This window comes from Pristiophorus japonicus, chromosome 10, assembly GCF_044704955.1.
Source record: "Pristiophorus japonicus isolate sPriJap1 chromosome 10, sPriJap1.hap1, whole genome shotgun sequence".
Lineage (NCBI taxonomy): Eukaryota > Metazoa > Chordata > Chondrichthyes > Pristiophoridae > Pristiophorus > Pristiophorus japonicus.
Window position 1 is genome coordinate 162,625,412 of NC_091986.1, and position 15,915 is coordinate 162,641,326.

The following is a 15,915-nucleotide window of genomic DNA, read 5'->3' on the forward strand; positions in this document are numbered from 1 at the left end:
TTTATAACACACCAAGTCAGATATTACTGTGAATGTTGAAAATCTGAAATATGAACAGAAAATGCCGGAAATACTCAACAGGTCAGGAGGGTCATCGACCAGAAATGTTAACTTTGCTTCCTCTCTACAGATGCTGCCTGACCTGCTGGGATTTCCAGCATTTTCTGTTTTTATATGAGAGAAACAGAGTTAACGTTTCAGGTCGTGACCTTTCATCAGAACTGGAAAATGTTAGATATAACAGGTTTCTAGCTAGTACACAGAGGTGGAGAAGGGGGGAAAAAAGGAAAGGAAAAGAAAATGATGTGAAATTGTTGAATTTGATGCAGAGTCCGGACGGTTGTAAAGTGCCAAATCGAAAGATAAGGTACTGTTCAGAGTTCCCGTTGGGCTTCATTGGAGGCAAGCTGTTTAACCGACGCCGCCTCCAGGCCAGGTCCAAGATCACCCCAACCTCTGTCATGGCGCTGCAGTATGCGGACGATGCCTGCATCTGTGTACATTCAGAGGCTGAACTCCAGGATATGGTCAATGTATTCACTGAGGCATATGAAAGCATGGGCCTTCTGCTTAACATCCGTAAGACAAAGGTCCTCCACCAGCCTGTCACCGCCGCACAGCACTGCCCTCCAATCATCAAGATCCACGGCACGGCCCTGGGGACCATTTCCCATATCTCGGGAGCCTCTTATCAACAAAGGCAGACATTGATGCGGAGATTCAATATCGCCTCCAGTGCGCCAGTGCAACTTCGGCCGTCTGAGGAAAAGTGTATTTGAAGACCAGACCCTCAAATCTACCACCAAGCTCATGGTCTACAGGGCTGTAGTAATACCTACCCTCCTGTATGGATCTGAGGCATGGACGATGTATAGAAGGCACCTCAAGTCGCTGGAGATATATCACCAACGGTGTCTCCGCAAGATCCTGCAAATCCCCTGGGAGGACAGGCGTTCCAACATCAGTGTCCTCGACCAGGCTAACATCCCCAGTATTGAAGCACTGACCACACTCGATCACAGCTCGCATGCCAGATACGAGACTCCCTCAGCAAATGTGTTATGCGGAGCTCCTTCATGGTAATCGAGCCAAAGGAGGACAGCGGAAACGCTGTAAGGACACCCTCAAAACCTCCCTGGTAAAGTGCGACATCACCACTGACACCTGGGAGACCCTGGCCGAAGACCGCCCGAGGTGGAGAAAGTACATCCAGGAGGGCGTCGAGCCCCAACGCAAAGAGATGAAGAGGCCAAGCGCAGACAGCAGAAGGAGCACACGGCAAACCAGCCCCAACGACCCCTTCCCTCGACGAATGTCTGTGGCTCTCATATCGGACTGTTCAGCCATCAAAGAACTCACTTTGGGAGTAGAAGCAAGTCTTCCTCGATTCCGAGGGACTGCCCATGATGATGATGATGATGATGATGGTATGGGGGCAAGGACAGAGGTCAGAGTAGGGGTGGAACAGTGAATTAAAGTGACAGGTGACCGGAAGCTTGGGTCACACTTGCATACTGAACGGAGGTGCGCAGCAAAGTAAGTGTCATGTATGTAACCCTTATACAATTGTAACCCTCAGGTAACCACTACATACTGTACATACTTACTAGAATTGCACACCTTGACCACAGGGGGTGTACTTGTGGGAGACACTCCTTACCTGGAGATTCAGGTATATAAGGGGAGGTCCCTTGCAGGGCCAGCACTCCTTGGTGCAGGTAATAAAGGTGAAGGTCACAGAGTGACTGTATCTGCAGTACGTGCCTCGTGTGATTATGTTTAAGAGTTAAGGACTCAACACCTGACGACGGGAAACGGAAATCACTGAACCCAGAGGATGGCCACCGGTAACTCAGAGGAACATTACTGTGTGGGTGAAGACTGGAGAGACTCCAACAGACCTTTGTCACGAAGGACTGGCTGGGAGAGGATGCGGCGGACAAGCGGAGGGCGCATCTACTAACAAGCTGCGGGACAAAAATGTATGCGCTGATGAAGGACCTGCTCACACCCCACAAACCGGCCGACAAGTCTTTTGAAGAGCTCAGCCAGCTGATCAGCGAACACTTAAAACCGGCAAGCAGCATACACATGGCCCGGCACCGGTTCTACACACACCGACATCGGGAAGGGCAAAACATCTCGGATTTCGTGGCAGACTTGCGCCGCTTGGCCAGCCTCTAAGTTCTCAGACGCCTGCAGGGGGGAGATGTTAAGGGATTTTTTCATTGAGGGCATTAGCCATGCCGGGATCTTCAGGAATCTCATAGAGACCAAGGACTTAACTCTAGAAGGGGCAGCACTGATAGCTCAAACTTTCATAGCAGGCGAAGAAGAGACCAAGCTAATTTACGCAAGTAGTCCTGGGTCCAACGTGGTGACGGACCAAGGAATTAACATGATAAACTTGGCTCAAGATCTCGCAGTCAGACAAAGGCATTTTGTAACTGCCCAAGCTGAAACCGACTCTAAGGTGGGCCCCCGACAGGGACAATGGAAAGGGGAGCGGCAATCCACGCCATCAAGGGGACCATCAACACCCACCATCTGAGTGTTTGGAAACAACCAAGGGAACAATGAGAGAAGAATGCCTGCTGACAGTCCTTTTGTGAACAATAATCTCAGCCAATGCTGGAGATGCGGGGGCAGACATTATGCGAAAAGCTGCAAATTTCAGCAGTTCGTCTGTAGGAATTGTAATGCCAGAGGACATTTGGCTAGGGTTTGCAAACAGCCAGTAGCGAGGCTAATCTATGAAACAGAGGAATCAGGCGAGTGGCTTGCAGTGCAGGACAATGTCTGGGGTAAAGCCATGGATGCTGAAGTTCAGCGGGTTCATGTGGCTGATGTCCACAGCTCATACACCAAAACGCCACCCATGATGAAAGTTTTATTGAATGGCATCCCGGTGCGCATGGAGCTGGACACGGGAGCTAGCCAGTCCCTCATGAGTGCACAACAATTTGAGAAACTATAGCCACACAGAGCTAGCAGGCCCAAATTGGAACAAATTAATACGCAGCTACGGACAAACACCCAATGGGTCACAGAATCGGCTGCCACTCTGGATTGTTACGGGAAATGGCCCTGCGCTTTTGGGAAGGAGCTGGCTAGCTGAGATGAACTGGAAATGGGGGGGATGTGCACGCCATTTCATCTGTGGAGCGAAGCTCATGCTCACAGGTACTACAAAAATTCGGGTCACTGTTTCAACCCGGTTTTGGAACGTTCAAGGGCACAAAAGTAGTTATACGCATCACCCCGGACGCCAGACCAGTGCACCACAAAGCCAGAGCGGTGCCGTATGTGATGCGTGAGAAAACTGAAAGTGAACTGGACAGGCTGCTCAGAGGGCATAATTTCGCCCGTTGAATTCAGTGACTGGGCAAGTCCCATTGTTCCTGTGCTTAAAGCAGACAGCTCGGTTAGGATCAGCGGTGACTACAAAGCCACCATCAACCGAGTGTCCCTGCAGGACCAATACCCGCTCCCGAGGGCGGAGGACCTTTTTGCCACGTTGGCAGGTGGCAAGCTGTTCACTAAATTGGACCTCACTTCGGCCTACATGACTCAGGAACTGGCTGAAGAATCCAAGCTTCTGACCACCATCACAATGCACAAGGGTTTATTCATCTACAACAGGTGTCCTTTTGGCATCCGTTCGGCGGCCGCCATCTTCCAGAGAAACATGGAAAGCTTGCTGAAATCCATTCCTGGCACAATCGTATTCCAGGAGGACATCCTAATAACGGGTCGAGACACCGAGGAACACCTCCACAACCTGGAGGAGGTGCTACGCCGACTGGACCGGGTAGGTCTGCGGCTGAAGGCAGCAACTCTCCTCCCTTTTGGGCAGGAGGGTTGCCGCAGACGGGATCCGGCCTACCTAATCCAAAACGGAGGCGATCCGTCGTGCGCCCCGGCCCGGCAACACATCGGAGTTGCGATCGTTCCTGGGACTTTTGAACTATTTCGGGAACTGCCTGCCGAACTTAAGCACATTGTTGGAGCTGTTACACGTGCTCCTGCGTAAGGGTTGCGAATGGTTTTGGGGGGGGACTGTCAAGAACGGGCTTTCAACAGGGCGCGGAACCTGCTTTGTTCTAACAAACTGTTAACGTTGTATGACCCCTGTAAAAAACTAATTTTAACATGCGATGCATCATCATATGGGGTTGGGTGTGTATTGCAGCAGGGTAATGGAGACGGACAACTCCAACTGGTGGCTTATGCTTCCAGGTTGCTCTCCCAGGCAGAGCGTGGGTACGGCATGGTCGAAAAGGAAGCACTCGCTTGCGTTTATGGTGTGAAAAAAATGCACCAATACCTTTTCGGCAGACCGTTCGAGTTAGAAATGGACCACAAGCCGTTAACTTCTCTGTTGTCCGACAGCAAGGCGGTCAATGCAAATGCGTCAGCTCGCATACAGCGATGGCTGCGTATGACTACACAATACAGCACCGGCCAGGCACTGAAAACTGCGCTGATGCGCTCAGCAGGCTTCCCCTTGCCACCACCGAGGGGGCGGCGGAGCAAAGCGCTGAGATGGTCATGGCCGTTGAGGCTTTTGACACCGCAGGCTCCTCCATCATAGCCCGCCAGATCAAACTCTGGACCAACAGGGACCACCTCCTATCCACGATAAAGAAATGTGTCCTGACTGGGGATTGGGCGCCCATGCACGGGGCGTGCCCCGAGGAGGTCAGACCGTTTCAGAGACGGATGGATGAGCTCTCTATCCAAGCCGACTGCCTGCTATGGGGCAGCTGCTGAGTGGTCATGCCCCACAGCGAGCACCCTGGCATCGTATTAATGAAAGCCATTGCCCGGTCACATGTATGGTGGCCGGGGATTGACTCAGACCTGGAACACTGGGTTTGCAGGTGCACGACATGTGCCCAGCTGGGCAACGCCCCCAGGGAGGCCCCGCTCACCCCGTGGCCCTGGCCCACCAAGCCTTGGTCACGCACTCACGTGGACTATGCGGGCCCGTTCATGGGAAAAATGTTCTTGATAATTGTCGATGCATACTCGAAATGGATCGAGTGCATATTAAAACGTGCACGACATCCATCACCGTGGAGCGCCTGCGCACGGTTTTCGTGACCCACGGCTTACCAGACATTCTGGTCAGCGACAATGGCCCGTGTTTCACCAGCCATGAATTCCAGGAGTTTATGTCGGGTAATGGCATCAAACATGTCCGGACAGCGCCATTCAAGCTGGCTTCCAATGGCCAGGTGGAACGTGCGGTCCAAGTCATAAAAAGCAAGGCATGCTCCGCATCGAAGGACCCTCTCTGCAGTACCGCCTATCGCGCCAGCAGAACTCCTCATGAAACGTACGCTCAAAACGCGGCTGTCCCTCATCCACCCAACCCTGACAGACATTGTTGAGGGCAAGCACCAGTCCCAAACCGAGTGCCACGATCGTAACTCAAGGGAGAGGTGTATAGAAATGGATGATCCGGTATTTGTACTTAACCATGCATTGGGACCCAAGTGGCTGGAGGGCACCATAATTGGTAAAGAGGGAAACAGGGTCATCGTGGTCAGATTCAATAATGGGCAGATATGCTGCAAACACTTGGACCAAGTAAAGAAAAGGTTCAGCATAGACACCGATGAACATGAAGAAGAGCATGAGATGTCAACCACACCACTGCCAGTGGACGAGCAACAAGGACAATCATCAACATGCACAGTCCCTGCGGCCAGCCCGGACAGGCCGGGATCACCTCAGGTGAGAGAAACGCACGCCAAGGCTCAGCCACCAGAGCCTCAACTGCGGCGCTCCACGAGAGAACGTCGACAACCTGATAGACTTAATCTTTGAGTCAAAAAGACATGAAGGGGAGGTGATGTCATAGATGTAACCAGCATACTACTGTAACCCTTATACAATTGTAACCCTCAGGTAACCACCACATACTGTACATACTTACTAGAAATGCACACCTTGACCACAGGGGGTGTACTTGTGGGAGATACTCCTTACCTGGAGATTCAAGTATATAAGGGGAGGTCCCTTGAAGGGCCAGCACTCCTTGGTGCAGATAATAAAGGTGAAGGTCACAGAGTGACTGTGTTTGCAGTACGTGCGTCGTGTGATTATGTTTAAGAGTTAAGGATTCAACAGTAATCACCCAATCTGCGTTTGGTCTCCCCAGTGCAGAGGGGATGGCATCGTGAGCAGTGAATACAGTATACTAAATTGAAAGAGGCACAAGTAAACCGCTGTTACACCTTCAGATCCCAACCACTATTTCCATTTTTTTGGACAGCAGATTCTGGTAATGGTTCTGCTGTTGCCATTTGCAGCTCCTCTAGACCCATCTATTGCACTTTACTTGTCTCATTACCACTCTCTTTTGCCTGGAGTCATCATTCCTTTTGTCATTACACACTCTTGCCTTCCACCCTATTACAGATCTACCCTTTTGTTCTTTTCTCCCCACTCCCCCGGCCTTTCTCTGCCGAGGTACTTGCTTAAAACCTGTTGCATTTGTAAAATTTTAGTTCTAACGAAAAAGGTGATCAATGAAAGGCCTGAAACGTGAATTCTGTTTCTCTCTCCATAGATTCTGCCTGATCTGCTGAATATTTCTAGCATTTTGTGTTTATATACCAGTCATCTATTATTTTATATCGGTAGTTTTTGAGGCTGTTCAAATTGAGTTTACTACAGCTCACATCGGACTTGATCAGCTCACTATCATCCCTATTATTAACAGACATACACCAGCAGCAAGCCACGAATGTGCCATTTAGTTTGCAAGAAAATTAACACCTTGGTTGTTAAGTCAAAGGAAATGGATAAAAACATCCAAAAGATACAAAACTGAAACCTCATTACTGGTAGGATGTGGGTTTGCCCTGTGATTCACCAGACTTAGTAATCTCAGCTAATTGCTAATGGTGCCATTGAATCCTTCAACATGTATTTTGAAGTAAGTCCTTCAAATTGCAGGACTCATGAAAACCCTTTTTTTGGTATAATGATTCCTAATTGAAAGTATGGAAATGCTAATTAAACCTTTAAAAATCAGACATTGTAATAATCTTTGTAATCACCACAGAGGAGCATTACAAAACACCAAGACAAAATTGAATCAAGATAAATATAGACAAGATCATTATGCCCATCTTAGCTCACCCATCTCAAAAAAACTGTACATCATATTAAATAACTAAAGTTTTTACCTCCATTACTGTATCCAGATGTTAATCACTCTTAGTATGAAGAACTTCCCACTATCTACCCTAAACTTGCCTTTGTTTGAACCTACATTCATGACATAGCTTACAGTAGTGCACTGAATTTACCATTTCTACATAATTTAGTATTTTATATAAGCCCGTATAAAGTCCCCATCAGTTACATTATTTCAAGGATAAGCAGCCCAAGTTCCTCCAGTCTTTCCTCATGATTAAATTTTTCGATACTAGTGTTCAGCCTGGGACTGCACTGACGATTGTTTTGATTGAAAATACAATAGTAAACAATGAAGATGAAACATCTAAAAACAGGCCAGTTCATTAGCTGTAAAGACTTGATGCTGCCCGCGAAGTACGATGACATTTGGCTCAGGATGCAAACACCAGTTTATTATATAAACTAGGACATGTGCTTACAATACCGCTCCGTTGTATCGAAACAACTGCACCATCACCACACAAAGCAGGTACAAATTAAGGCAAGTGGAAACAAAACCTGGCGTAGAAAAGAGATAACAGATGGTCGGGGAATTGTATGTGCCCTGAAGCAGCAGAAGCGGATCAAAGTCGAGTCTTTTTGTCTCGGGTGCTCACACTTACGCACTGCACCATTTCAAAGCATTTCTACCAGAGTGCCATTTGTCAAACACACGGAATGTCACTTACAATGTGCAGATAGGATGTCAGCTAGCTGATGATCCCTGCGCACGGACCCAACCCACAAACACTGTTTGATGGCCACCCAAGGTGATCGGTAGTAAGGATAACATTAATAATAGAAAAAGGGGCACGGGATGAGGCATCACTGCTCGACCTCTTCGACCAAAAGCAAATGTTAAACAAAAAATAAAACGGAGACGGATGAAAGGTGATGTATTACAATACAATTATTTCCGACTCCGTCAGATGAAAGATGCCCCACCCACTTCGATTTTCCTCACTCACCTCCTGACGAGTGGATTTTTTTTGATTTCCTCGAGAAAGACATCTTGTAGCGGCGAGGCGAGGTCGACTGCTTATGCTGGCCGTCAGCGGCATGCTCGTGTCCTCCAAATGTAGGCTCTTTGCGGCGCTCCTTCCCCTCGGCTAATGGCTGGGTTCCCGGCGCCAAGCAGCAGCGCCATGTCTCTGATGGAACCGGCGCATCATTATTGGACAACCGCGAGTGGGGAGAGCACAGAGAAAGAGCATTTAGCAATTGATAGACAGCTGAAAGGGATTAGCAGTGAAACACAGTAATCTGTTCCGTCATTTTTCTGTTTGTTTACAATGCATTCTTAAGTATAAATAAAAGAGCACTCCAGGAAACTGCACAGATTTGGTCAGTACAATCGCATGGAATCCAGATTATTCAGTTATGCTTTTCCCTGAGAGTTTCTATTTTCACAATTCAAAATGTGATTTTGCCTTCCGGCCTGACCAGAGCTTGAGGAGTCATTTGGGTTAATTCCAAAATATCTACAAGGGAGGTATAATCCATGTAAACGGGGGAGAAGAAGGATTTCCTCACCCCCTCCCTTTCAGTGGTTGCATTTAAGAGTTTAAACTACAAATATCACATTCTTACTTAAAGCTACCTTGATCATGATTTGTTTCCACCAAAAGTATGCCTCAATTTCTTTTTAAACTGGTTGTTCACTTTTGGACAATGGCCGGGGGCTCAGAGGGAATAGGAGACCAGCACCTGAGGATGGGAGGGAGCTGGGGTCAGGACCTTGAATGCATGTGCATCCCGGACCAAATGTCTTCCTGTTGTCATGGTGGCTGTAAGGCGATGTCGTCAACTGGTATTATCTGCGATTCACATGCAGGGGAGAATGTTTAGAGAACTGGATAAGCCTGCTGAATGGGTACAGTGCATTGACAAACATCAGGATATTGTGGTAGGGGTGACAGTAGAAAAACAGAGTTAACGTTTCAAGTAAATTATCTTTCATCACAACTGATCCTGCGCCTCATTAACAAACTTTAACAAACTCTCTCTTCAGCAGCACCAACTCACTAGATCTCAGAATTGCCCTGGTCCACAGTTCCATTTCACCTGCGCTTTAACAAAACGGTTCTGATGAAAGACCAGAAACGTTAACTATGTTTTTCTCTCCACAGATGCTGCCTGACCTGCTGAATATTTCCAGTATTTTCTGTTTACATGTTATTTTCATTTGTTTAATGACAATTCCAGGAATTTAACTGGTTCATAATTAGCATTTAGAACGCAAGCTGACCCAGGAAAGTTCCAGTCTCCTTGGGCTAGTTCTTGTTTTGAGGATTTCAAAATGCACACAGTGCTGAAACGGGTTAAGTAGACCAACAAAATCAGTGAAAGATCATCAGGACAGATAAATACAAGGGAAAAAAATGCTGAAAGCTTATGATGAATCAAATAAACAAAATTGAATATAAACTAGTGGCTGAATTAAACCTAGGCCCCAACAAGACTATAAGGCCAGTCCAGGCAAAGGAATCACCAAGGTCACCACAATCTAGACTAGGCACCCACCACTGAGGAATGGAACAGATAAAATATGCTTATGGGAAGGAAGACAAAACATTAATATCCAGCAACCAAATAAAAATAGGGAGTAGGTCAGATCTGTGTAAAAAAGAAGGTATGTCTCACAAATCTCATTGTATTTTTTGAAAAAGTTACAAAGTTGGTGAATCAGGGAAGCCCAGTAGTAGACATTGTCAAATACTTTTTGGAAATCTAAGTAGACAAAGTGCCGCATAAGAGGCTTCTCTATAAGATCGGAGCCTCTGGTATTAGTAGAAATATATTGAGTTGGATGCAGAACTGGCTGGCAGGATGCAGGCAAAGAATAGTTATAGGTGGATCTGGATCTGTTTGGAGACCAGTTACCAGTGGTGTCCCTCAGGGATCAGTGTTAGGACTGTTGTTTTTTTTACTATTTTTATTAATGGTCTGGATTTTGGGGTTGGGGTTGCAGATGATACTAAGATCTGTGTGAGTGTTAGAACTGTAGAAGGTGCTCGTCTGCTTCAGGCAGGACAACGTGTTGGGAGATTGGGCTCAAGACTGGAAAATGATACATAACCTTAGATAAGTGAAGTGTTATGCATGTGAGCAGGGCAAATGCTCAACATTCATACACCCTCTGGGTGTATGAGCAATGCCGTGCAGCGATAGCTAGAGAAAATAGGATGTATCCATAGGATAATTGAGTATAAGACGAGGCGTACTGTTTTATCCTTGTACAAGACCTTAGTCGGGCTGCACTTGGAATACTGTGTCCAGTTTTGGGCTCCTCACATGGTGGGTGATATTGAGGCTCTGGAAAGGGTGCAGAAGAGGGCCACTAGACTAAGTCCAAGTCTAAAGCATCTTAGTTATCAAGATAGGCCAAAAGAGTTGGGACTCTATACCTTAGAGTAGCGTAGACTGAGGGGGGATCTGATTGAGGTGTATAAGATAATGAATAGACGGTGTTCCAGCAGATTAGGCAGCACCATGGGTCACAAATATAGGGCTGGATCTAGGTTAAAGATCGGGAGGTGGTTCCTTTCCCAGAGAATAGTGGACCTCTGGAATAAGCTGCTGTTTCGAGTGCTGGATGCAGACTCGCTGAATTCCTTCCTAGCAAAATCTGGATTTGTTTCTGGCTGCGGCAGAGATCACCTCTTACAGAAGGTAGATACTGCAGGGAATTCAAGGCCAGCGTGATCTCCTGGACTAGTTTCAATCGCCTCGATGGGTCGGAGAGGAATTTCCCAGATTTTTTTCCCCCAAATTGGCCTGGGTTTTTTCATGTTTTTTGGCCTCTCCCAGGAAATCACATGGTTTTGGGTGGGATGGAGTGTATATGTTGTGATACACAAGGTATCATAATTGTGTGGGATAGGCTCGATGAACCAGATGGTCTTTACCTGGCTGTCATTGTTCATATATTCGTAAGAAAACAAATGCATCAAGGGAGACAAGACTTCAAATTCAAGGTAATTCTGCTAAGCTACATATGGAAACTTTAAAACGCTGTAGACTGATCAATCACTTTTAAGTAGAGGCGACTTTGATTGTAACCAAAAAATAAAACAGAGAGAAACAAACACATCCTTTTCAAACTTCAAATACATTTGTCTAATATCTCTGGGTCTCAACACCCATTTTAAGACTGGGATTCATAGTAGAAAAATTGGCACAAATGGCAGAAAAACACTCCAAAAAGTTTCCCCAACTGAGGTCCAGAAGTATAAAGACCAGCATGATCCCAAATGAAAAGTTAATCTTTGACAGATTTTTTTATGCACAAACCAACATGTCTACTACAAGATAAATAATCTCATCAGCAACACCAGCAGTTCAAAACACACGAGGATAAAATAACTCACCTTTGGCATTGTTGAGGTTTAATGGGCAAATTAAAATCAATTAAAACAAATTGATTTTGCCAGTAAACTGTGCTCTTAAAAACATGGCTGCAAACTACATTTTGTCAATGAATGCCATGCATGTCAGTCAACTGGGTTTCATACAGTACATTTGCTCAGTGCCAGTGGCTCAATTGAATGAGATTCTGATTGAAATAAATTTAAAGGAGCACTGAGGGTTCATGATCCAAGAAAAGCTTACTCTGTGGAACTTAATTTAAGCATCTCAGACATCAGATGGTCCATAGGACACACTGTCCCAACCCATTTATATATTGGACTCTTGCTGTCAAAACATTTGTTTGCTCTGTAAACCTCCTCTGTAATGCCGTCATGTTGGCCGCTGTGGGAAGTTTGCACTGAAGTAAATGCCATATCTGCTGCAATGGAGATTTTTACAATGTGGTCTATACTTTGTTCTTTTAGTTTTAATGATTCATTTCTGTAAAATTAATAGAAGAGAATAAAGATAGGAAGATAATATGACACCACCAATCATATCATTCTCCTTGGCATGGTAAGACAATTTACCACACAGGAAACAAACTTTAACTTGCATCTTATCTTTGCTGAATATCATTTGGATAAACAGAAAATATATTTCATGAATGAATGGATCTTTTTTTATTTTGGTCAGCCAGGTGTCCAACATCCATAAAAACTCATCATGCTTAGAGATCTGCAAAGTGAGCTACCAAGAAATCCACAAGAGGCAGAGTTTCTATTTGTCCAATTTGGAGTGCACACTCTCGTACCATAATATACCCGCTTACCAAGTCCAGAGAGCTTTGTGCACGGGCCAAGGCTTAAGGACTTACCAACTATATGCGATGGTCCTGCTGCAGTTTAACTAAATAAAACCATGCAGTTTACCAACACAGGACTAATAAGCTTCCTGCTGCTTGTCCAGCTAGGACCTATAGGGCACTGGATAATAAAGTTGTTGCACTGATTGAGAAGAATCCCAGCCACCAGTACAGATTTACCCTTCCAAACTCCATTAAGAAAAGTCTGTCTGGTAATTATTGGCAATACCCGAGAGTACTATGGATCTACTTGGCTCATTATTGGATTCTCCAGTGTGCCACAGAGGGTTAACTGGGCTTCAATATTTCTTCACCTATGTCATCTTGACTTCCATGTGCACTTCCCTTCCTCCCACCCCCAGGATAACAGTCACTAATTGGTCATTAGACACAAACATTGGTCACAAACATGAAAGAAAATGGGATCAAAAATTAAAGAAACAAATCAGATGGGAGATGTATTTGGGAGGGAGACAAACAAGTGGGAGAAAGTCACACAGGGACCAGGAACAAAGTGAATAACTGTTGGCTGATGGGGTAAATGTGAGGTCTTTAGGACATACACAGCAGCACAGCAATTAGTTCCAGCAATGGCAAATGAAACCTGCAAACCATAAAATATATCTCACTGTTATATCATGTTTAGTATAAAAAAAATTATATATGAATATCCAAAAAGGACACGAGAAGACCACCAGGCCCATCAATCGCTCCTCATCCAGATACAATACAACAATTTCTCACCCTTTAAACATGCAATCTTCCAGGATAGGTAATAAACATTTTCTTTTATGATCAGTTTAGAAAAAACTCTGTGAAATTCCTCTCCAACCCCCTAAAGCAATCAATCAGGGTGCTTCGAGACCATGATAGTGTATTACTCATCATCCCATCTAACCAATAACTTATCCTTTTTAGTTAAGAACTCATCAATTTCCTTTTTAAAGTAGTGCAGCAAAGCCTTACCCCTGAATAATTTGACAGTCTGCTTCAGAGGACAAAGGCATTAGTTAAGCTATAGTTAGAGTGCCCCATTGAAGAGAGCACATTCATGCCAAAGAGAGCACATTCATGCCAAAGAGAGCAGACAGCGTAGATTCATCAAAATTATGCTAGGGATGGGAAACTATTGTTCTGAGGAGAGACTTGAGATATTGGGACTGTTTCCACCAGAGCAGAGAAGGCTATGAGTAGATTTAATCAGGATTTTTAAAATAATGAAGCATTTTGATAGTGAATAGGGAAAAACCTATTTCCTTTGGTAGGCGAGTCAGTAACAAAATGTCATCAATTTAAAATAGGCGTTAACAGAGTAAGGAGAGGAGATAGGAAACATTTATTTACACAGAGGGCTGTTGGGAGCATGGAATGCTTTGCCAAAGCAATGGTTGAGGCAGAGACCACTGCATCTTTTAAGGGAAAAGTAGATAAATTATTGAAGCAGAGGAAGAAATGGGACTCTGGAACTATTGCTTCAGCAAAGATGCCACAGACTCAATAGGCCGAACGGCTTACTCTGTTATCCGAACATCTATAATTCGATGACTGTGAAAATAAATACTTTCTGGGATCTAACTCTTTGCTTAGTTGTATGCTTTTAGTCCCACCATTTCAATCCATCTTAAAATAGCCTGCTCAACCAGACTGAATCCAATCCCTTCATTACTTTGGAAACCTGAATCATGTCCCCTCCAAGCCTTTTCTCAAAAGTTAACAGCCTAACACTTATTCAGGGCACAGTTCTTAATCTGGTGATCCTCCTCTGCACCTTCTCCAGAGCCTCATTATCCTTCACTGTGTGCAGGGACCAAAACTCTCTTGATCTGGAACCTTAAACAGGTATGCCTGCATTTGGGGATAATGGTAAGTAACTCTTTAAACGTGCACAAGCAATGTGGGTGGCTATAGGGAAGAAAAATTTAATTTTAGGAGATATTGTGAAAATTACTGAGTATAAAACATGCCTGGAATCTCACTCCAAATGCATAAATACTAACTAGCTTGGGGGCTGCAACAGTCAAGCGTTGTTTATTATTTAAGTATTAGGAAAGTTTGTGTAATTTGTTTCACACTACAGATATCACTCGACCTATATGTGTATCTTATGTCTGTAAGCGCAGATACATTACAGGTAATTTGTGTAAATACACCACACACACAAGGACCTTTGTATCTGACCAGACCTGGGTACCTCAATGTAATCAGTACATAGGAATATCAATGCGTGGTAATAAAGATATTTATACTGTTGCTGAATTTAACATGCAGTGAAAATAATTTTATTGTTAGTTTCAGCCATATAAGCAACAATCAGGTTTAAAACTTTCAACCAATAGTCGCATCATCTGTTGTATATGAATAAAGAATCTGACTGGATACTGTGAGCTCAAAGTAAAGTGGGACCTTAGTCATTTATTGCAGGTCTCCAGAGTGCCTCTCCAGCCTGTGAGGCCTCCTTAAGTACCTGTGCTCCCAAGGGATTGTGGGATCCCTTGGGACTCCAGGGGATGAGCCCTCTGGTGGCTCTATAAGGTATACAAGTTTACAGACATAACAGCACTCGCCCCACCCCCGCAAAGTCAACAGTTTAACTATTTACAAGGTGAGTCGATCTGGGGCTTTTCTTTCCCTGGTTGATCATCTCTGTGCAAATGCTGGTTTTGGTGAATCATTTGTTGGGCCCTCACCGGGCTGCTGTGCAGCTGGCCTTGCTGGGCTGCCTGGTTTGGTGAGTCCTGCTGGGCTGCTGCGGTTGATGAGTTCTGCTTCGTGACCAACCGCGGTGTCGGTTGCCAATGGTGTGTATGTTGGGGGGTCAAAGAAGGTAGGGTCCAAGGTGGGTTGCTCAGGATAGTCCGTGAATCTGTGTTTGATTTGGTCCAAGTGTTTCCAGTGAATGAGTCCATTTGAAAGTTTGACCCAAAATACCCTGCTCCCCTCTTTGGCCACAACAGTGCCAGGAAGCCATTTGGGACCTTGTCCATAATTCAATACAAATACAGGATCATTGATTTCAATTTTGCGTGACACATTTGCGCTATCATATGTACTTTGTTGAAGCCATCTGCTCTCTACCTGTTCATGTAGACCAGGGTGAACGAACGAGAGCCTGTTCTTAAGTGCCCTTTTCATGAGCAGTTCAGCAGGTGGAATCCCAGTGAGCGAGTGGGGTCTCGTGTGGTAGCTCAGCAGAACTCGGGATAGGCGAGTCTGCAGTGAGCCTTCAGTTACCCTCTTCAAGCCCTGCTTGATAGTTTGCACTGCTCTCTGCCTGACCATTGGATGCTGGTTTGAACGGGGCAGATATAACATGTTTGATCCCGTTACAGGTCATGAACTCTTTGAACACGGCACTGGTAAAACATGGCCCCGTTGTCGCTCACGAGGACATCAGGAAGTCCATGCATGGCAAACATGGCCCGCAGGCTTTCAGTGGTGACAGTGGACGTGCTTGCCGACATTATCTCACATTCAATCCATTTGGAGTACGCATCGACAACCACAAG

The 15,915-nt window shown here is 45.4% G+C and overlaps 1 protein-coding gene across 7 annotated transcripts in view; it reads right to left on the bottom strand.

Moving 5' to 3' along the window:
- The window catches only part of atp8a2 (ATPase phospholipid transporting 8A2), an 889,999-nt gene that overhangs the window by 729,164 nt on the left and 144,920 nt on the right, over positions 1-15,915 (bottom strand). For 2 of the 7 annotated variants that reach the window (XM_070892256.1, XM_070892254.1), the window contains exon 4: positions 8,163-8,345. The exons of 4 other annotated variants lie outside the window; for them this stretch is intronic. In XM_070892256.1, coding sequence (XP_070748357.1) covers positions 8,163-8,345 — 183 coding nt within the window. Of the gene's footprint in view, positions 1-7,883; positions 7,932-8,162; positions 8,346-15,915 lie in introns of those variants that run through there. One more of the 7 variants, XM_070892258.1, reaches the window with a different exon arrangement.